The sequence below is a fragment of the Vigna unguiculata genome, chromosome 3 (genome assembly GCF_037176805.1).
Source record: "Vigna unguiculata cultivar grain cowpea cultivar isolate G323 ecotype 2 chromosome 3, ASM3717680v1, whole genome shotgun sequence".
NCBI lineage: Eukaryota > Viridiplantae > Streptophyta > Magnoliopsida > Fabales > Fabaceae > Vigna > Vigna unguiculata.
In genome coordinates, this window is record NC_140794.1 from 9,266,948 (window position 1) to 9,290,142 (window position 23,195).

General features: G+C 29.4%; 2 protein-coding genes across 4 annotated transcripts; one reads left to right on the plus strand and one right to left on the minus strand.

Annotated features, from left to right (window-relative positions):
* Positions 1–987: 987 nt before the first annotated feature.
* On the minus strand, positions 988–2,806 carry LOC114179133 (squamosa promoter-binding protein 1-like). 3 transcript variants are annotated; one of them, XM_085670955.1, is made up of 3 exons: positions 2,270–2,797; positions 1,597–1,624; positions 1,180–1,321 (listed from the first exon to the last, which is right to left on the minus strand). In XM_085670955.1, the coding sequence occupies exons 1-3, from the start codon at positions 2,596–2,598 to the stop codon at positions 1,313–1,315; spliced, it is 366 nt and encodes a 121-aa protein (XP_085527081.1). In that variant the 5' UTR covers positions 2,599–2,797; the 3' UTR covers positions 1,180–1,312. The 3 variants fall into 3 exon arrangements, with proteins under 3 accessions (XP_027921159.1, XP_085527081.1, XP_027921160.1); XM_028065359.2 differs by having other exon boundaries at positions 1,183–1,321; positions 1,519–1,624; positions 2,270–2,806; XM_028065358.2 differs by lacking the exon at positions 1,597–1,624 and having other exon boundaries at positions 988–1,321; positions 2,270–2,691.
* Positions 2,807–20,804: 17,998 nt separating this feature from the next.
* On the plus strand, positions 20,805–22,929 carry LOC114178824 (dof zinc finger protein DOF1.4-like). The gene is made up of 2 exons (XM_028064936.2): positions 20,805–21,002; positions 21,192–22,929. The coding sequence occupies exons 1-2, from the start codon at positions 20,937–20,939 to the stop codon at positions 22,140–22,142; spliced, it is 1,017 nt and encodes a 338-aa protein (XP_027920737.1). The 5' UTR covers positions 20,805–20,936; the 3' UTR covers positions 22,143–22,929.
* The last annotated feature ends 266 nt before the right edge of the window (positions 22,930–23,195 follow it).

Genomic DNA, 23,195 nt, shown 5'->3' on the forward strand with positions numbered 1-23,195 from the left:
TTTTGCATTTTTTTGTTATTTTTTTCCTCGGTCTATATACGAAAAACATGTGAAATTCTATAAATATGTGATCTACATGAAATTCTATAGATATATGTAATATACGTATTGTACTTATAATACTTTGCGCAAAACATTTTATTAATTATATTACATTTGTTTTTTTCACTACAAAAAAACTTTAATAAATGATTAAATTTAGTAACAAACAATAATGAGTCACTATAGTGATCAAATTTAGATACTAATTTATAAATTAAAAATTATTTGTAACTAAACTAATTTAAAAAAAAATTATAACAGGTTTTTAAATTGGCAACTAAAATAGTTTTTATTATAAATTAATCTTTAATAGGTTACTGATATTAACTACTTAGATTTTGATTATCAAAAGAATTGATTTTTACATTAACCTTTAAATAATTAATTAGAGGTTAATTTAGTGACTAATTTATTTGGTAACAAAAACTATATAGTTAATATTAGTGTTAAATTTATTATAAAAACTATTTTAGTTACCAATTTAAAACTCAATTATAATTTTTTTAAACTAATTTATTTATTAATAATTTTTAGTTTATAAATTAGAATTTAAATCGGACACAATAATTACTAATTACTTTTTGTCGATACATTTTGTCATTATTTAAGATTTTTTTTACTGTTTTTTTTTTTGTTACTTTTATGATTTTCTTTGTTGCGAATCCAACCTTATATATATATCCAAAGTATTCTTCTACATTTCAAGCGCACCTACAGAAAAACTAATGAAAGAAAAAATATATGATGTACAATGTGATAAGAAAATAGATATAAAAATAAATATAAGGTGAATATAAATATGTTTAAAAGAACGGATTCGTTTGTATCATTATCTCTTTCTTTTTCCCTGAAATAATGAAGATATTTTCCTCTTCTCAAAATTTGTCCGTACTGCAGGAACTAAAATTCCTCCTCAACTATTATTTTCAACCAAACACATGGACCTCAATGGAAATCCCTATATTCCATTTTTCTGAAGCCAAAATAAAGTAAAATTTGAAGTGATTAATCATCCATAGTTATTGTAACTTACAACAGCAACAATCGTAGCATATGAAAATATTGACAGAAGATAGAGAGCATCCTTAGAGAGCAGCAACAATGATTTGAGTTTCAATCACATGCTTGCCTCAAGCTTTATTAATGTTCATCATCGTTAACAAGAAGAAATTATTCTCCACGATAGTCAACAGCATTTTTCCGACGCCTCTCATTATGACCAACCAACCGTGCTCTACAACTCCTTTTTGATTCATCAAATTCAGAAAGCTCATGGAATCTGAAAAACAGGATATTTTAAGAAAAGTTAGTTGACATGGAAAATTTTCTTCTCGTTGAAATGTTTGCTGCAATCTAGAAAAATACATGTTTTTCAGTAGAACAATGCAGGAAAGGATCAAATACTTAGAAGAGGGTTAGTGTAATGTAACTGACAAAACTCAAGAACATCTATTGTTTTGATAAAATGGGTGTTACCCTAAATCATGCATCAAGATTGTCAACAACATGCCACTGGTTAAAATTAACCCATAAAACCCAATGAGTTTTGTCAACCTTTAAGTTCAAAACGGTGATTCCAAATCTGAAAATGATCAAAAAACAAAAGTTGGATCAATGCTATTGTATTGGTAAACACCATTCAGAAGAAAAAGAAATATTGATGAATATAAACAGCTGGCCACCTATAGGATTACTAGCTTTGACTCCATTGAGCATATTAATTCCGTATTTGGGTTTTACCTTTCTACAATGTTATCAAATTTTACATTCTATAATCAGGGTAATGTGGAGAATCCTCTATGACCAAGTTTTTTTTTTTTCTCATTTTTTGAAATGCTAAATCTTTCTTTAAAACAAAGCAATACAAAGGAAGTGTTTATTACAGCCAAGATTAGTAAATAATTGAAGGAAGAAACAAAAGAAGCAGAGAGTGAGGGTGGGCGAAAGAGTGAACAACACAAAGTCAAGCACATGTTTCATTTCCACTCCAATCATGCCCCATATTGAAATTGAAGGGTTTTCTCCCTTCCTCAAACTAACTAGGGCTGTTTGAAAAGCAATACTTATAACTAAGAAAGTTCTAATCAAACAAATTTTCCCTGAGGCAGTTCAAAGCTAAGATTAAGTTTGAATAAAAAGATATGCAGACAATAGATATATATATATATATAGGCATAATGAGATTGAGAAAATTGATTTTGGTCGAAAGAGATTAGGGTTTGAGAACCTGCTACATTGTTGGCAAAACCTTTGTTGCAGCCCTGCCATGTGTACGGAATGAGCCTTGGCATGGTACTCACAAACCTTGTGTCTTCTGTGATACTGCTTAGCTTCACTTAGATCAGCATCACAGTTATCCACCTGACAAGAAGGTGGCATTGAGCCTCCACCTTTCCACCCTTTCTTTCCATACAGATCTCTCATTACTCTCTTATTCCTCCTTCCATCTTCTCCAAAATCCGTTTCAACCTCTTCCTCTTCTTCTTCTTCTTCCTCATCTTCCTCTTCCTCGTCGTTCCTCAACACCCTCTTTCCCTCAGACCTGCTCGAGTCCATAAATTCCTCAGAGATCCAGAACAAAGTTGTGGGGAAAAAAAAAAAGAAACTCAGAAGTTACATATGGAAGACATGACCATAAATATTTGATATAAATAGTAAAAACCAGAAGGGTAAATAGGATGAGAGAAAAATTGGTGTGGTCCACATAGGGTCTTGGTTTTGGTCTCCATTTTTCTGTTGACAACTAGGGGTAACAGTAAAAGGTCGGAAACAAAAAGTAGATAAGGCTTAGGTATGTAGTATGTACGATTGAAGAAAACCTAGCCTGGACTACAGACAAAACAAACCCTTGTTCTTCACTCTTCTTAATTTACCTTGGACTTTTCTTACACGAGAATTTTGAAAAGATATCGATAGCTATAAGCTAAGTCATTCAGCAACGCTGATTCTTTTTGGGGAAAAAAAACACGTGCCTTGTGAAATGGACTAGTGGTTCTCAATTGTCCAAGTCCTCACCATTGAACGCTCATTAATTTCCTTCCATGGTGGCTATACCTCTCACCCTCCACCACTAAAGAATCTAAGAAAGAAAAACAGTAAAATAATACATTTCCTTACTCTCACAAACTTCATACTTTTCTAATCTGGTTTTAAAGATTTTATTATTACGGAGAAGTAAAATTTGAAGTAAACGAACCTTCCCCTTACAGGAAAAAAAAAAAAAAAACTCAACATTTTTTAACGGAAAACTTTTTGAGGTCTTTCCAACTTATCGTGACATTGTTTCTAGGCGGCTCTTGCTTCTTGCTGTCATAATTGGAAAAAAAACATCTCGTGAAAAAATGGAAAAAATAATAATAATTATTATGAGTCCCCTTTCCATTGTAGGGTCCAATCATATATGTTGGAGACAATAAATAAAGCAAGGGAAGACGTCACTGTATATAAAAATTGAAGTGTTGATGTATTATAGAGTGTCTTTGTGAATGCGGACAAAATATTTCTGATCTGATTACCAAACAAGGTAATTAATAAATCTCATATCCAGAAGAAATGAAAAAAAAATAAACAATAAAGATTCATAAATTTATTATCTTAAAATTTTTAAATAAAAATAATGTTAATATTTTATATAATTAAACTAAAATTTTATTAATGTTGTATTTTTCTTAATTTCTCTAATAAACCTCGTCGGATAGACTTAAGAATAAACTGATTAGTAGGTGGTTGATTTATCTGTGTCTATCTCTGTTACGTTAGTCCTTTTTTCTTTTTGGGTGAATGATGACAGTCCTTCACTGGTTCTGGTTGAGAGAAAAGTGTGGTGGGATGAGGAGTGGGCATAGATTCCATTTTCAACTGGATCTTTCATTTGCATTATTGTAAGGAAATACTGTGATTGGTGAATTGATTTAAAGATAATGATATTTTAATTTATTTTTTTTGACTCATTTTTAATTTATTATTTTAATTATCGTTAGATTATCACATCACATTATTTAATAGTAATTGAAGAAGTGAGTTAAAAGTAAGTCAAAATATGGGTTAAACTATTTTTATTTGGTTTTGCCCTATATGCTCACTCCACGTGTTACGTACGAATGTCTAGAAGTAGAACTCAACTATTGGATGCTTTTGGATTTATTATAGTTTCTGTCCACATATTTTACGATCAAATTTAGTCATCATTTTATTCAACCTGTGACATGTAAAAACAAACATATCTCTTATAATTATCTTTCCTTACTTTAACTCTTCTCACTCTCATATTTAATGTCACCAGCTAGACCTACCTCTCTATGCATAATTCCACACTTGGTTACGTTCTATAGTACTTGTGCAACACACTGATTTTGATAAATAATGGAAATTGATATAGGTTTAGCCAGCAGAATATGCAGAAGCAAATGCTAAATGTTAACTACATGAATACAAGGTTTTGTATTTTCTGAAGGTCCCAAAACGGGTTAGTCCGATTTGTTTTAGCCCGACTCGTCTGTGATCCGTTAAAACGGATCGAGTTGGGCTAGTTCGCCACCAATAAATGAGTTAGATATTGTAACCTGTCCTGCTGGCCCCTTTTTTTTAAAAAAAAAAATTCTTTATAAATTTATTTATAAAATTTCTTTATATATATAAATTTATTTATATAATATAAAAAAGTATTACTTTTTATTATTTTTAATTTTAAACATAAAAAAAATTAAAAAAAAAACGGGTTGGCAAGGATAGGCTGACCGGTTTTAGGCCGCTAAACTGGTGGGTTAGGCAGGTCAAATTACAAAGTGAGTTGACGAGTTAAAAATTCCAACTTGACTCGTCTTTTTCTTGACGGATTGGTGGGTCTGACCCGCTTTAACTTTCCTAATTTTCTGTATTGGTTATACAAGTCGGTCTAAGTTAAAATTTTAAGCTTAAGTAACATTTTGAAATGAAGCAATATTAATAATGCAGATGACAAACTGGAAATCACATAATTTATTTGATGTATCACAAATCCAAAACAGTGTCATTTTGCAAGTTAAAGTACATTCAAAAGTTCGCATTACTATGTTGTTGAGTTGAATACTTGCTTTTAATAAAGACTAGTCAATTATACCTAAGCGTGTTTATTTTAAGAAATGGTAGGTGTATACAAAGACAATTTCAACTATGTCTAATCGAGGAAAACTTTATTAATTTGCATTTGATGTTTGTATGTCGTTAGAATAAATGAATAAATTATATAGAAAAGAATCAAGAAAATATTAGTCAAAGAACAACTTACTTTGCATTAATAAACCGAGGTAGTACTTCTCTAGCTTTATAGGTTTAAAAAAATTCTTTTATAAAAAGAAAATATATCTACGAAATTTATTGGGAAGATATGAAGTGTTTTTAGCAAATGAGATGGAATTCATTAGCAAAATAAAAACATATAATAAGTCTATTTCATGCACTATCAAATCTCATCGTCTATAGTACATTCAAAGAAAAGAATCAACAAAATATCAAACAACAATTCACGTGACATTAATAAACTCAGATAATATATTTTTTCTATTTGAAAAGTTTTCAAACAATTATTTGTAAACCATATTTTTTTAAGACATGCCTACATTATCATCTCCATTTATATATGCGTAAATACTGGATATTAAAGATAAAATCTACCTTGATATTTATTGTTATTGTAAAACAAAAACAAATTTAATTGTCTTTTTTAAAACTCGAAAGAAAATGTTGGGTCAAAAAGTATCAAGTTTATTCTAAATGTAAAGATTTTGTCAGTAATATTTTACTGCGGTTATGCTTACATTTTTTCCTAATCATGGACCCAAAAATCATTTGCTTGATAGATAGTTATTTATTATAAGCATTATAAGTACGTCAAATTTCAATTTAAATTCTTTACTTATAATCCCTAAACACTTAATGTTAGTAAAAAAATTCTAATTTTCAATTTAAGTTATTGACTTTGAATACTTAAACACTTACTGTCACTCAAAAACTCTAACCCAAACCACATGCCCTCTATTTCATGGTTTTCATCTAATTGATGAGAGGATTTAAATAATTTTTTTCTTATTCATATATTAAAGATAAAATGAGGTTGTACACATTCAATAGTTGAATATAGAAATGGATTAGTGCACCGTTTTTATTCACATGCATATCTACATCTCCAATTTTGAGTATCGAATAAGCAAATTATTTTGATAGTCCATGCACTTTCATTAATTTTTGCATTATTCAACAATATATGTTCTTAGTAAAATTTAATCTTGTCTTAAGTTGTTTCATTTTTCAAAATGTTTTATTTAGACAAGGAAATCCAAATTTATTAAATTTTAATTTTTTGTGTTTGGATCAAATATTTCAATAATTACTATTTGAAAACAAATTATGTAAATACCAAACAATGGTTAATATTATAAAACTACTAATATTTATGATCTTCTTTCATTGATGTTATTAGATATTTTGAATTAAGTTTTTCAAGATTTATTTAAACTCGCATAGACAAAAATTTCTTTTCAAGTTGATTGAGGCGTTTTTTTTTATGTAGATAACAATTATTTAGACTAACATGTACCAAAATTATTTTTACAACATTATGGATCGAAATTATTTTCTCAATCAATATTAACAAAAAAATTAATCTTAGCTAATATTGACCAAAAAATTCACGCGTTAGCATTATATTGACAAAAAAAAAAACCCAAACAAACATCGAGGCACACTCCTCTTATTGCAATATTTGAAAAATACCAGGTTCTTTCACATTGATAATGTTAATTTTTATCATTATCTTAGTCATATTTTATTAACAAAATCAACTCTTCTTTAGTTGAACTTTCTTATTCCTAGAGTTTATCTTGTTTTTATAAATAATCACATTTTGGATTACAGTAATCTAATTTTACCACTAATCCCTATTTTTTATGTCTAAATTTTGTCAGGAAGCTTTGTTCCAAAACCCAGACAAGTGAGTGATCCTATGTAACAAAAAGAAGTTCAAATATGTGAAATAATGAAAGAGACAGAGTTCGTCGGGCGCCCACAATACCAGCGTCAAACGCTAGCCTGATTCCAAGAAGTCAGCTCTTGGCGACCAACACTCCCGCCAGGTGCCAGCCTTGTCTCTAGTGTGCCTGCGCCGGGCGACACTCAAAGGGCATTAGGCACTAGATTTACAGAACTTAGTTTCTTCCTCCTTTACTTCTCGCGCCTGGCGGTGGATAGTTCGTGTCGGGCGCCACTATTGTTGATGTGGCAACTTAGCCCTTTATCTTCTTAACTTGTCGAGGAAAACTTATCTTGGAAATGTTTGGAGCTCAAAAAATATGTTTCGGAGAGTGTGGAGGTCTGTTAGGGCTTGTGGGGGTAATCTCTTCTTCCTCCTTGTATCTTCATCTTCTTCCACCTTCATTTTGTAAGTTTGTACCCTCCATGACAATGGAGAGCTAAACCCATTTTGTTGGGGATAGATGTAGTCATTGAATTTTCAATCCCTTCCTGCATCATGTTACCTAAGTCACCAACTATTAATGTAATTACATCATATAAAAGTGTAATATAAATATTTCGTTGACTAAAATTTGATCTTTGATCATTGATGTAAAAAGTGCATAAACTAGTACAATTATTGCATTTTACTATGATAATACACTCCGATTTAAAAAAAAAAACGTAAACTATTGAAACGCAGTGACATTTTTTCAACTTTTGACAAAGTATAGGCTATGGTTTAGAAAAATCGTAGCCTCTTCCTCAATTTTGATTTTCAATTTTTTTTAATTAGTAATATATACTATGATTTTTGCTACAACCATAGCTTATACCTACATTTTTTTTAAATTTTTTTATTTTCCAAAGGGGTATGAATTACGATTTTCTAAATAATCTGAGCCCGTTACCATTTTTGAAATTGGTTTTAATGTAGAATTATGGTTTAAATTGTAGTCCATACTCACACTCTAAACTATGGTTGACAACCATAGCTTATAATTCTCTCTTCTTTACTATGCCTAAATATAGTACAACTGAACAACCATAGTGAAACAACAAAAACCATAATGATACCTCTTTCCTACATAGTGATAACTCTTGTATTCTAAATGATTAAATAAGATCATTGAATTAATCATTTATATTAGTCAAATCTAATTAACAATCAAATATCTATTGATGGTACATGCACATTTAACCTAAAAGTTAAAAAATAGATATATAATTAATTTAATATTATTTATATCTTATAATAATAAATTATGGGTCATGTCATGCTAACCGGTACACATGTCATATGTATAAAGTTGACCAATCTTAGAATTACCTTCACTTATTTTACAAAAAACTTCCTATCTCATCATAATTTTGACTATTATTATGAATTAAGAACAAATCTTATTACTACTAATTTATGCAAGCAAATGAAAATGAGTTTGTGTTCTGGTATTTTAAAAAATAAATTACTTCTTTATTTTCACCATTTAATAAAAGTGACAGCAATTATTGGGGTGGTAGGAACAGAAGTTGTACTTTCTTTTTTGACAACATATATAAAATCATTTTCTTTTAGCCTTTTCACAACGTTGACATAATTTAGGCTTCTCCAAGATTAACATTTTATAAATTAACAATTATTTTACTTTATTAATATGAACATAATATTTATACAAAAAACAACATTGGGTCTTCGAATATAAGCCTTTCTCAAACACAGATTGCACGTTATATGAGAAAATATTACCTAATCAAATGAAATGCGAATACAAATCAAGAAATTATAAACAGAAAGTTAAAAAAAAAAAAATCACTAAAGTAATATGGACTACCATGATTTTTTTATTCTTGAAATCGTTCTTCGTAAATTCGTAATCCAATGAAGTGTTAATTGAGCTGATGATATTGAAATCAGATTTAGTGTATTTCTTTCTGAGAAGCGGAATAAGATGGATTAATAATTTTGGAGACAAAGAAATTATAGTTGAGGTTGCAGGGTGTTTATTTTTTTTATGATAAAAAAAATAAAAAGTAATTATTATTATTATGATCGTAAAAATAAATATAGATATTTTATATAATTTTATTTATTTTATAAGTAATTGTTATATTATACATAGTTATTTTTGTTTAAAAAATAATTAAGTTTAAAAAAAGTAATGAAATAAAAAAAATGGTTAAATTTTAAAAATAAACACTTAAAAATTAAAATTGATGAGATAATTATTTTAATTTTAAAAAATATTATTTAAAAAGATAAAATTAGAATAAAAAATATGTGAAAATATTCTTATATAATAATATACACTACACAAAATTCCATAATTACCAACAAAATTTTACTAACAAAAATAAACTTCGAAAAAGTTAATTGGATTGGACATGTGATATATAATGATGGAAATAAATAATATAAAAGTAGACAGTCTATAATAGTAATAGTAAAATAATCCAATTGGGATCTTTTATAAGAATTAATATGGAATTGAGCTTCTACACATTCAAATAGAGTAAACAGAGTAAAAGGGATATTGAAAATTTTTTCCGGTAATTGTTTTGATGGAGTGGATGAAGAAATTTTATGGGTGCAGGAAGCAACAATTGTTAATTAAAAATATACTTTAGAAGATACATTATTTAAACTGGACCGTTTAAATTGGGCTCTCCAGGCCACCTCTACTATCTGATATTGTTGGCTAATTGCTTCCTTCACCCCACAATTATTTAACTGCACCTCACAATATGATGCAAAGACTTAAAGATCCTTCACCACCATCACTCACTATTGCCGCCGCTTTCTTCGTCACCGTTACGAAAGAACACTGCAGAGAAGAGAGAAAATGAGAAACAAAAACTTGTCCTGAAAAAGTCTTTTGGAAAGTATTTAATATGTTCTGAAATTTTCTTTATAGAATGCATTACATGTAGAAATGTTTCCAAAAAGATATTATAAATTTTTAAGAAAGTTTATTCTGAAAATTCAATTTAAGAAAGAAAAAAAAAACTAATTCTAGAATACATTTCATGTATTGTAAAAATTTTATTTTAAATATCACATTCTAAAAATCTCTTTTTGAAAATCTTACTCCAAAAATTTCAAAAAGTTTCCAAAATATACATTTTGGAAATCACTTTTACATAGACAAAACAATTATTTTGAAAATTTGAGGGCTGCTTCAAAAATTATGGGGTAAAAGCATATTATATTAATAAACTGATATATTAAATATTTGAAAACGAAAATTGGAGACACATCTATACTGTTATAGAAAAAGAATTTCCTCTTTTAGTTTAGAATATTAAAAATTTAATTAACATATATGTAAACTATTCTAGAAAGAGAATTTCCTGTTTTAGTTAGTAATTTTTTATTTAGTTTTTCTGAAATGTAACTATTCTTTTAAACTAAAATAATTACGTATAATAAAATAATTATCTAAAAAAATTCAAATTACCTATAATATAATTGTAAAAATTATTTAAATTTACATTTATAATTATAATAACAATAATTTTCTTACTTTTTGTTATTATTTTTTTTAAAAAGTAAACATGTGTTTTACTAGTATAAAATTATGAAAGTTAATAATTTTAAAAACATAAAGTAAGATTTTCATTAAAATTAATTTTTGAGTGAAGTGTTTATTTCTGAATAAGGATGAGTATCCTAATAACCTTCTTCGTATAAACATAATTAATAATATGAATATAAAAAAAGAACGAATTTACAAAAAAAAAATAAACATATGAATGATTCCTTAAAAAATAATTAAATCTATTATTACTTAATAAATCTCAATGGTCAATTTAAAATAAAATGAAAGTAAATCATTTCACTTCTTCTTGAAATAAGTTTATCTTTAATTATTGTTTATACTATAATAACAATATAATTAATTTCAATTATAATATGAAAATACTAATAACACAATAGTTCACAACTTTTATATTAGGTTAAATTATTCATTTGGTCCCAATTTTCGTATGTAAATTTGAATTTGATCCCTCAATTTTTAAAAGTGTTAACTAGGTCCCTAATTTTGATAATTTGTTTCAATGAAGCCCCTTCCGTTAAAATGACAGAAACGGTGTTAAGAGCACAGTGACGTGAAGATGTTAGACGGAACTGAACAGTGAAGTGGCACATTAAATGTGGTACATATAGAAATTTGAATGCTGTAATAAATAAATAATTTCGAAAAGAAAAATTGTGCTAGGGTTTGCCAGCAAATTGGGGATTATTCTAGGGTTTGTCGCAGAGTGTGAAACTCAACCTGCCTAAACCAGAGTGGATGAATTTCTTGTTTGATTCCACATTCCAGAAACATTGATGTTATTCTTGCACCCCACATTTGAATTCCCACAACCGAATCAACCTTCACAGCCTCTCCTAGAACAGAAACATTGATGCTATTCTTGCACCCCAAATTATTTAAATTAACCACTTCAGTACTCAGCACAAAAAATGCAGGAAGACCACCATCTATGGGGCAATTAAATGCTATTGCTCCTCCAATATTCACACTAGACGTATATCCAAGAGAATCGCAGTTATATAACAAAGTGTACTCATCATCATTAGAAGTGTATTTAAAGAAATTAGGATCCAACAGCAACACCAAAACTCCTCTCCAAATCAGTTCTTTCTATTTCCTCCCAATCATCCTCATCCTCCAAGAAGTCCTTGTTTTTTTCACTGATATCCTCGTTCCTACCAGATTTATCAATCTGATTATAGTTTTTTTTTTAACTGCAAGATCTCAACCTCTTCAGCTTTGAGCACTCTAGAAGAATCGTACTCCACCAGTTCCACCTCAACTTCGTTAATTTTCACAACCCTTCCTTTCTCCAATTTTGACCACGAACGCAAACCCTAGAATAATCCCCAATTTGCTGGCAAACCCTAGAATAATCCCCAATTTGTTGGTTAACACAAACGCTGATTCTGTTTTATTACATATTAAATGCACACCATTTTTTTTTCGAAATTATTTATTTATTACAGCATTCAAATTTCCATGTGTACCACATTTAATGTGCCACTTCACTGTTCAGATCCATCTAACATCTCCATGTCACTGTACTCTTAACGCCGTTTCTGCCATTTTAACGGAAGGGGCTTTATTGAAACAAATTATCAAAATTAGGGACCTAGTTAACACTTTTAAAAATTGAGGGACCAAATTCAAATTTATATACGAAAATTGGGACCAAATGAATAATTTAACCTTTATATTACATACGAAGGTAGCATACGGATTCTAACCCTTTAAAATTAGTGAATCATATTACTAGAGAAAGGTTATATTATATTTAATAATGTATAAATTCAATAGACTATTATAATAAAATGATTTTTTCAAAGAACGATCGAATCATTGAATCTTACACTAAAAAAACATGTCATATTCGAGATAAAAATTGTCAAATTCAAGAGTTTATATAAATTCGTGAGAGTCCAATAAATTTGTAAGAATTTATTTTGATATGAAAAAAATAATAATTATTTAGATAGCATTTTAATTCAAATAAGTCTAAAAAATTATATAACTTAAAACAATTAAATAAGTTCACACAAATATTATAAAACATAAATTAAAATGTCAAGTATTTATGTCTGATCATTAAAAACATAAGCATAAGTTTCAAAATCCTCTTTACTCGACAAGATGATGTTTAAATCTAAATATTCCTCCACTCATAATTTTTTTTGAGCAACAATTACATTTAATTTTTCTCTCATATCCAATAATATATATATCCCGTGTTTCCACCGAATATTTGATTTGTTGTTTGGAGTATTTCTACTTCTACTTTAAACGGATGAAGATGCACTTGGATTGCTTTCAATTCTTTTAGAACCATTCCCAAACGTCCTATTTCAATTTCAATTCACTACAAAATTCCAATATAAAAATAATCTAAATGCAAAGGGACAAAAGGGCTTAAACTTTTTTTCGATAAAAAAAATGTAAGTGTAGAGGGACAAAAGGGCATGTAAAATTTGTTCTGAGTATTGATAACATGATAATAAAAATGTGAATAAGGGCGACACACGAATACTCGAAACGAAAAATAGAGCAGGGGCAAAATGCAAGTGTGACCTACTATGAGCAACGATGACCCACAACGAGCTACACCAGCCAACAACGAGCGACAATGACCTTAGGTGACGACGACAACGTTTGTGACGACAATTGATGGAGATCCCAAGCAACCATGTCAAATCGAGAGTATAGTGGTGAGTGAATGGAATCGCATAGATGAAAGAAGAAAATGGGCTTTGTGAGTGAGCCTAAATTAGAAAACCCTAATCTGGTAAGCCATAAAAGCGACTTCGTTTTACATTAAAAAAATATTGACGAACTCGCCAAATCGGAAGTAAATTCGTGATTTTGATTGAGCCTACCAATTCTACCTCCGATCCCACGATTCTACACCAAAATTGAGTTTGCTTTCAAGTTAACTCAAAAGCACTGAGTGAGCACGTAAGCTCGTTCGGGTTAACGAGTTAACTCACAAGTTTGATAACCATGTTCCTGACCTATCATACTAATTTCTATATAACAAGTACATTAATCAACAATTAGTTTAGGTTGATATCTGATTAGAAGTATATACAACCACTTGAGGTTATCTTCTTTTTTTTTTCTTTTTCTTTCATAGGAGGATATCTAGGGATGGGCAAAATGAGATGCATTGAATTGAACAGTTAAAAATTGTAGTGAACCGAAAAGTAATTTGTTTGAACTGAATTGAATTAAAAAATAGTTCAAAAGAACAAAATTGAATTGAAAAATAGTTTAAAACAACATAACTAAACTACGTTTTGTTATACCAAACTACAAAGCACTAAATTGTAATATGAACTTCTATGTACCTTAACCTATTTTTGAATGGTACTATATTTTATCCAAACTACACTATTTTTTAACTGAACTACAATATTTTTGAATCGAATGTTTGTAAACTATTTTTGAATTGTGTTGAATTTCTTTAAAAACTTTGAGAAAAAGAGAAAAATTAAAACCCAATAGTCAAATTGGACCGGTACACTTATTTAAGAGTTTAGTCAAATTTGATTAATTTTGCATAACCCTAAGAATATCCTTTCCTCTATCATTATTTTTAATTTCTTTTAGTGTGTTTTTTTTAATTAGTTATAATTTTTTTGTTGGATTAAGTATTGGGCCTCAAAGAAAAGAAAAACAAATAGTAGGAAATGCGGGTTTTGTTTTTTAAAATTTTTAAGTAAAATTATTTAAAATATAGATTTAGATATAAAAATAATTTATAAATACAATTCAAATCAAATTACTCAACAAAATATTAATACAAATAAATTTTATCTTTTAAAAGAATTAAATAAGTTGTATTAAAATATAAATTTTTAAAAAATATCTTTTACAAAATAGCTTCTATTTCATAAGTTCAAGTAAAAAATACATATTAAATCAATTTTTAAATGATTAGTGATGATTAATATTTCTTTCACTAATAATTTTATATTTTCACTTGAATTTAAAAAACATACTAATAAAGTTCATTAATAATTATTAACGGTTAATGGATGTCAATGAATTGAATACTATGATATTCATATTTATATCATCAATAAACGGATAATTAAATTATATTCATTACGTACAAGTATCCATTTGTGATATTGATTTCATATCTTGGACATACCTATTATATCTCTACACATAAAAAAGATGGACTTTAATATAGAATTTAACATAAGAGGTTATACACATTCCCTTATAACTAATCTTTCCCCTCTATCTATTGTCGATTTTTTAGGTCTAAATTGAAGGGAACCCTGCATTTTTTATTGATAATGAACTTTTTTTATGTGATGAGTTTTTTTGTAATTTTTACTTTAAGCTTATTGTATCTAGATGTCTAGGTTTGAGGATACTCTACTAGTATGTATTTATTCTTTTGTAAATTTTTGTATAAGGATTAGGACACTCAAAGTGTCCTGAATTATTTATTTAATTATTTTTTTCTAATTAAAAAAAAATCATATCTGTCACACATTTTATCAGTTTTTTTTTATCCCTAATAAGGAGAATATCATGTTTTATGACAATATTTATTATTTTTGACAGAAAAATTGCATGAGGATACTTTTAATTTTCGCTTGAATAATTACACGAGTTTGTATTTTTTTTTACTGGAAAAAATAGGACGAACTTATTTACAACTTTTGGAGAAAAAAAAAATTGTACTATTCATCCCTTTTGCAATAAGACATGGTCAGTAATAATATCTTGTTAAATGTTTGTTGAACTAGATTAAGTTTATTTTATGTTTTTATTTATAAGTGTGATTATGTTAAAATAGGTGTCATTGTGTTATTTCCAATATATTTATTTTAGTTTTGGTTTACTTGTCGAGTTGTATTGCATTGTTGAAGTTCTCGACTTAATAATTAATTTATAGGCATGTGAATTTTATTAGTGCGATGGGCAAATAATTTTTTCTACCGAGCATAGAAGTGTAGATGACGAAGAATTTGAAAACAAAATTAAGATAAAACATGGAGAGTTTAGGAGTGGATGATATAAATTTAGGTTGCATTAGGGACCCAAATGTCACATTCTTGTTCGCCCTATATAAATTTAAAACTATATAATATATTCCAATAAGAGATTTTGTTTTGAGGTGATGAAGTACGTTTCCCTCATTGGAATGCCAAAACACGGTTCCCACTATCATTGTCATCAAGTGACACAGCGTTCATGTTTATTAAACTAACGAACAACTAATTATTGTTGTTAATGTAAATAACTATTAGTGCGTAAATTTGTAAGAAAATGATAAAGTCATATATGTTTTATATTAACCTGCACTATCTTTTCAACAATTTCTTCAATAAAATACACAAGTTGGTGGCCTGGTGGGTGACTGAGAAGTCAATCCCTACTGTTTTATTTGCACGAGAAAGCATCAAAATCTCAACCAAAACACACCAAATAAATTATATTCTTTTGGCACAATTTTTTTGTTTTATAATGTTGTTTAGCGAACAAATTTTTAATAACAAGTATCATATATATTTATTAAAACTGAGGTGCCTAAACCCCTGTAACGAAATATCATGATTGATTGAATTTGGATTGGGTTACAATTACAACCCATAATCAAAAGTGGTCGGTTTTCTATCAAACCTTGAAATTGAAGTCTTGTGGACCAAATTTGATACGCTTTCATAAAATATCATAAGCAGGACCCATAGCAAGCTGAAGAAAAAAAAATATTATCGAAAATTTAAGCGTGAATCTAAATTCTATATTAAATAAGAATAAGAAAATAAAATATTATATAAAGATTAAGATTTATGAACTTGTCGTCTTAAAATTTTGAATTAAGAGTAATATTAATCTTTTATATGTTCAACCATATTCATTGATTTTATGTTTTTCTAATAATTCATATTCATTGATATTATATCTTTCCGGTAATACTCCTTCGAAAGATCCGATAATTATTACGCTGAGTATAGCTACTGATAACCCTTAGCATTTTGATTAGGTGTTATTAGTTTTATTATCGAATTTTGAAAGTTAGGGTAGCATAATTGGAAGGGAAAGTGGAAAATAGTAAAATAGTGGTTGGCAAACATTCTGAAGGACCCACGGGATTGAAGGTACTTGAAAGTTCCATAAGGAATGGTCCAAGAGATAAGCAATGGTAGATTGTGTTGTTAAAAGAGCGTGTATGACCAGTTCCTTCCTGGAATTTTCTATGCTCTGCTTCCGAGGTGTCACTGTTCACCGTTTCTGACTCCAATTACTTTTCTAAACTATGACCAAGTGCTCAATTATTATATTAAGTACAACACCACCCACATCGCCTCTATAATTAAACAATATTTTTCTTTTTATGATAACTAAATTTACGCAATCAAAACCCTTCTTCTGGTTTCAAAGCTCTTTTATCATATTTGTATGGACTGTAATTTTGAGATTTTCTTCTGTCGAAGTAAGAGAATTCTGAGTTTTGAAAACAGAAAGACGATTTATATACGTAAAACATGAAGTTAATAAAAAATGAGAAATGTTGTTGTGACACCCGTTACAACCAATTAGACACTTACTTTTATATATAATGTCATCATTTAAAAATGTGAAATTTAATATTAGTAAAGGAGAAAAGAGATAAAGAGTAAAAAAATAAATGGAAAGGGGGTATAGAAAATTATAAAATGTCAAAGTAATGGAATCCATAAAAATTTATAGTGCTTCGTAACGAGGTATTAAAAGTAAGAGAAAAACAATAAAAAAATAACATAATATTAAAATTTGTCCTCATTATTACATAAAATGCAATAACAATAATTCTAGAAAATACATAAAAACAAGAAAAAAATTCAAAAAATAAATGGATCACCATGAAGATAGGACTTTTTTTTAGTTACACTACTTTTACATTTTAAACTTTATCCACGTGAGTATATCAATTTGTTTTGTCAAATTAGATTATTTTATTATTTGAATACAATTTCTTTATGTAAAAGATTAAATTTTCATCATGTTTTTTTTTTAAAAATTTTGCAAATTGTTTTATGCTGATTTCTGTTTTTAAAGGAACTAATCATTAACAACATTTTTTTCTAGTTTTATATATTTTTATATTTAATTATAATAAATTTAAAAGGCCACGACAATAAAATTCAAAAATAATCTATAACAGGATAATATATATATATATATATATATATATATATATATATATATATATATATATATAAAATTATTATTTATAATCCTTACATATGAATATATCATATAACAATATAATCTTTACGACTATTATTATGTCTTAAAATTTTGGAAATTTATTCCATTCGGATAATGATACTGTGATTCTTAATTTTTTAACTCTCATTTCTTATTTTCTGAACTTGTTGAACTTAGGTCCTGTTCTGATTACTCAAATAAGCTTATTTACAACTATGCATTTAAGATGTCATGGGTGTTCATTTGGAGAGAAATGTATTGATTTGATAAGATGGAATAACAAAATGAGATGAAGATTTGATCTCTTCTTTATACAGCATATTTGAACAATTCTATTTTACAAATTTATCCTCATCCTCATCCAAAATACATCAATGCATTTTATAAGTTATTATACACTATTATTATTTTATTTAATAATTATTATTTATTTATTAATCTTATTTTATTATATATAATTATTATTTTTATTATTTTATTATATATATATATATATAATAATATATACTTATATATATATATATATATATTAATAGTTATTATTAATAATATATGTATTTAATAATTAATAATTATAAAAATATATATAACATAATAATTAATATATATATATATATATAATAATTATTAATGATGTATGTATATAATTAATAATTAAAATATTATTAACATTTAATATTTTTTATTTAAAAAATATTTAATTTTATTTTTATTAAAAGGGTAGTTTGGTAACTTTAAAATTTTATTTATTATAATTTTTTAAATCTATCATATCTCCAACTTCATTCATTAACTTTCACAAAGTTCATCTCCAAATTTACTCACTTTATCCTCTAAATTCACTATCCACTTAAAGAAACACATATTCATCCATACAAATTCATCTTTACACTCTCTCTTAAATTCATCTTCTCAAATGAACACAACCTTAATGTGGGTCATTAATTCATGTAGCACTATTTTTTCTTTTAAAAGAATCAATGCCTCGTATCAAATCACTGTCAAAGAATAAAAGATAGAAGTAAAAAAGTAGGAGTTAAAATATAATTTTTTTCGTACCAAATATATCCATTTATCAAAATTGGAGTTTTTGGAATCGGATACTCGACTATTTTGAGTCTACTAATCTATTAAGCACAGATAGGACACCGAAAACATTAATAATAATAAATGTATAATTAAAAGATTTGTGTTTTATGAATGCATATATATGTGTTGCGGCCTAATAAATTTGAGATTATTGGAGGCAACAATGAGCATCTGCACATAAGTACAGAAGGTACATGATGATGAGTGATATATGAAGCTCCGCAAAATTCCATTCACATTCACAAAATTTAGAAAATTAAAAATGGTTTTATGATGAAATGTGATTTTTGTAGAAGGAGGAGTGGAGAGTGTGGTGGAATTTTGATGCGTTGGATTTGATGGTTTGGTCCCCCAAAACGTCTTCTCTGTGATTTGAGGCCTCGCTTTAACGTGCGCGTTCGGTTTCTTTCATGCCTTCTCTCTTTATGTTCATGCTCTGTTATCCACCTGGACCCACCAAACATCCACCTCTTCCTCTAAATTCCACAATCTCCGCTACATAAAAATATTTAGGAGAAGTCTTTCTAATAAAGAAGTTATTGTTGTAAGGATTAATATATTATTTCAAAAATATTATAAATATTATAAAAGTTATAAGATTACTCTTAAAACCAACACGGCCCCACTTGCTTTCAACACTGATAACGACTGCCACAAATTATAATGTTTTTTAAAACCTATGCTTAAGCAATTAATTATTAAAACTCTAACACTGATATCTCTCATTCTCTATGCATGGTAACCACTGATCAAGTGGGCTAAATTATTCTTCACTCACATGAAAATACTATCGCTTAAATCATACCCGTAGGCCATAGACAGACATATAGTGACTAATTTCAATTAGTGAGGATAATAATGGTGGTTAATTACAAAGGATTTTTACGTAATAAATTACACCAGCATTTTTTCACGACCTTTCCTAAAATATCAAGATTCAATTTTTCCTTCATTTGAATTTTAAAGTGATCACCTTCAGATCTTACTAAAGAAGATGTACAAAAAATTAGGGTTATAATATTAGAATTAAGTGGGAAATTAAGTGGTGGAGAAGGATGATGAGTTGGGAGAGGGAGGAGGAAGATCCCTTGAAGAACTACAAAATCTGTTCATTCACATTATCTCTACCTTTATCTTTCTTTTATTCTTTTTTTCTTCCAACCTTAGCTGCATACCACATGCTTCTGCACATTTATAAGCTTCCATGTCTCACAATGTATTTATTATTGTCTTTCATCCAAAATTAAAATAAGAAAAAAAAAAGTCCAACAAATATGAACGTGAGAAGAAAGAACAAGCATTGCAGTTTGCAAGGCATGGTCTTCAATCTCGAGTCTTAGATATGTAAATAACCACATGCTGTCTTTTTGTCCTTTTCATTTGGAGCTTTTAGCCCCTCCCGCAGATTTATTGTTCTCACTTCCCTCTTTTCATACCATATATATGTATATTCTCTCTTTTTCTTTTTCATTTTCATTTTATACGTATTTTGTCTTTAAATATTCATGCAAAAAATGTGATACTTTTTGTTAAAGTTAATAACTGGAACTAATAAATTTCTTGATGATTCGGAATTACTATATAGTGATTAATATTGGAGCAAATGGGGAAGTGGATTTGCTGTTACAGTAGATGCTTTGGGTACTGGGGTCTTAGGGATTCCCTCGATGGGGTTATCTATATGATCCTATCATTCTCTCTGCACAAGGGAATATATGTGTCATTTTTTTTTTCTTTCTTGAACCACTCAAGATCCATCTCCCAATTCTGCTTTACCTCTGTGTCCTCTTCTTGGATTTCGAATGTTCTTTTTTATATTCCTTGTCATTGTTCCCATTCCACTATATATTAATAGTAATCCAAGTTAGATTTTAAACCAAACCCATCACGTGAAACTAACTATACACTGCTGAGTTTGAATTTGAAATAACATATATATTATTATCATTCCAAGGGGGTCACAGATTAATTAATAGTCAACCACGTTCACCACATCATGTTAGATAATTAACCCCGTCCACGATTTACACACAGACACAGAAGAAGAATTAATTTGAAAGAGAGGAAAAAATGTTGAACAAGTGTGAGAAAATGGTAGCAGTCACCCTTCCAACAGCGTCTAACAAATGGACACAGGTTCACGTCTCTCTCTTAATTATTAGACAAATACATGTCCACCCCAATTTTGTTGCTTTCCCTTTGGAAGAGAATATCTCCACTGTGTTGTTATTTTAACCTAGAACTCCAACTTAAAACACTTTCTCTTTCATCTCTCTTTTCTTTCTCTTTCTATCTATCTATCACTTATCTTCTCTTGCATCTCAGGTAGATGATCGCAAGACCTCTATGGGAAGAGTCATGGAAAAACCAACCCAAGATCTTCTTCACCAGCAGCAACAAGCCCTCAAGTGCCCTCGCTGCGACTCTTCAAACACCAAGTTCTGCTACTACAACAACTACAGTTTGTCACAGCCCAGGCACTTCTGCAAAGCCTGCAAGCGATACTGGACCCGAGGTGGAACTCTCAGAAACGTTCCCGTTGGTGGTGGCTGCAGAAAAAACAAGCGTCTCAAACGTCCAAACGGTGACGCTTCTGCTAACTCTCCTCCTTCTACCTCCAATTCAAACCCTCCCTCACTGCCCCACATCCCTTCTACTTCAACCGCAAACCATGTCAATGTAAACCCTTTGTTTTATGGCCTACCCAATAGTAACGCTTCTCATGTCATGGATGTTCCTTTCCCAAGGTTTAATCTTCAGTCTCAGCTGAGTGCCCTTGGGTTAGGTTTTTCATCCGGGGGTAACGTTATCTCAACTGAACCTAGTGATAATGGGTTCAGCGCCACTGCTACCACTACTTCCAATACTAACAACTTTCTTTCTGCTTATAATTCCATATTTGGTTCTTCTTCCTCCTCAACTTGTGCACCCACCACTCCCGTTATGGCTTCCTTGCTGAGTTCTACTCTCCTGCAACAGAAGTTTATCGCTGGTGCTGGGGTGAAGGGTGATCATGTTGGCAACAGTTTCCAGGGTTTGGCACCGCTGCAAGGGTTGCAAATGGAAGGGAGTAATAATATCAGCTCAAAAGAAGTGAAAGCTGAAGGACCAAACAGGTTGGAGTGGAGTAATAATAACAATAACAATGGCTGTCAAAACCAGATGGAGCATGTGGGCTTGTCTGATCCTAATTCGCTTTATTGGAACACTGCAACGAGTTTGAGTGCTTGGAGCGATCAACCTAACTTTGGTCCTTCGGTCACTTCTCTGATCTAGAAAGATGAAGCATCGTTTTCAAGTTATATATCAAATCTCTCTCCCTCGTTTAATTAAGGGCATGTTCTCGTTCTTTAGGCATAGTTTTTGCTACTTTTCTTTTGGGGTCAAGGTGGGTTGGATTTACTACTTACATTGAAAAGAAAAAAAGAAAAAAAAAAACGAAAAGAAGATAGTTAAGATGAGAGGAGTTTGGGATCGGAGCGATCATGTCAGCTGCAAGAATGTTACTAGACTTGAGCCTGTTAGTTTTATGTGTCAGGGTTGAGAATTGGTTAATTGCGCTGAGAGGAACCTCGGATCCTCTTCTCTCATCATAGTCTCTGCACAGCGTTTTGTTTCCTGTGGAGATCAAAAGGAGATCCTCTGGTGCAAGTTCTCCACAGTTGAGTAAGTTGGTCCTTTTCATCAATGTACATACACGATGCAATGACATGTCTTCTTTTGCTTTTCTACTGTCTGATGTATTGTGATTAGTTAGAGGAGGAGGTCGAGGTTTAATTACCTTGTATAATACGATGCTGAGATATTGGTTCCATTTTCGTTAACTTTCTCAACATTTGGAGAGAAGTAGGGTAATTATTATTCGGGGCATAATGATATATGGTATAGGACAGAGAGAGAGAGATTAATTAGTTGGAACGGGTGATTAATGTATGTGGGGTTGGTCTGGGTGATGTAGTGTTTGGTTTTGTGGTTGTTCTGTAATGGTAATCAAAGATAGTTTGGTTCTGAAAAGAATTTTGGTGTTTTTATTGAAAAAAAGAAATTGAAATTTTGAGGATAAGTCCATGTGAAGTTAAAGAGTACCAACCATGCCGAAATGGTGCATAACTGTAAGTGGGCTAAATCTGGCTACAATCTGTAGCGCACAATAGGAATGTAAGCAGGACTTGGTCTCATGTTGTTGTTGTTGTCCTTTAGCGACAGGGAACATTTCGTCTATTTATCATTTCAGGTGTGTCTAGAACCAAGTAAATTGCCATTCAACTTTCAAACTGTAGACACTGTTTATCAACATTTCTGTAGTCTCAAAGAATGAGCCTCGATTTA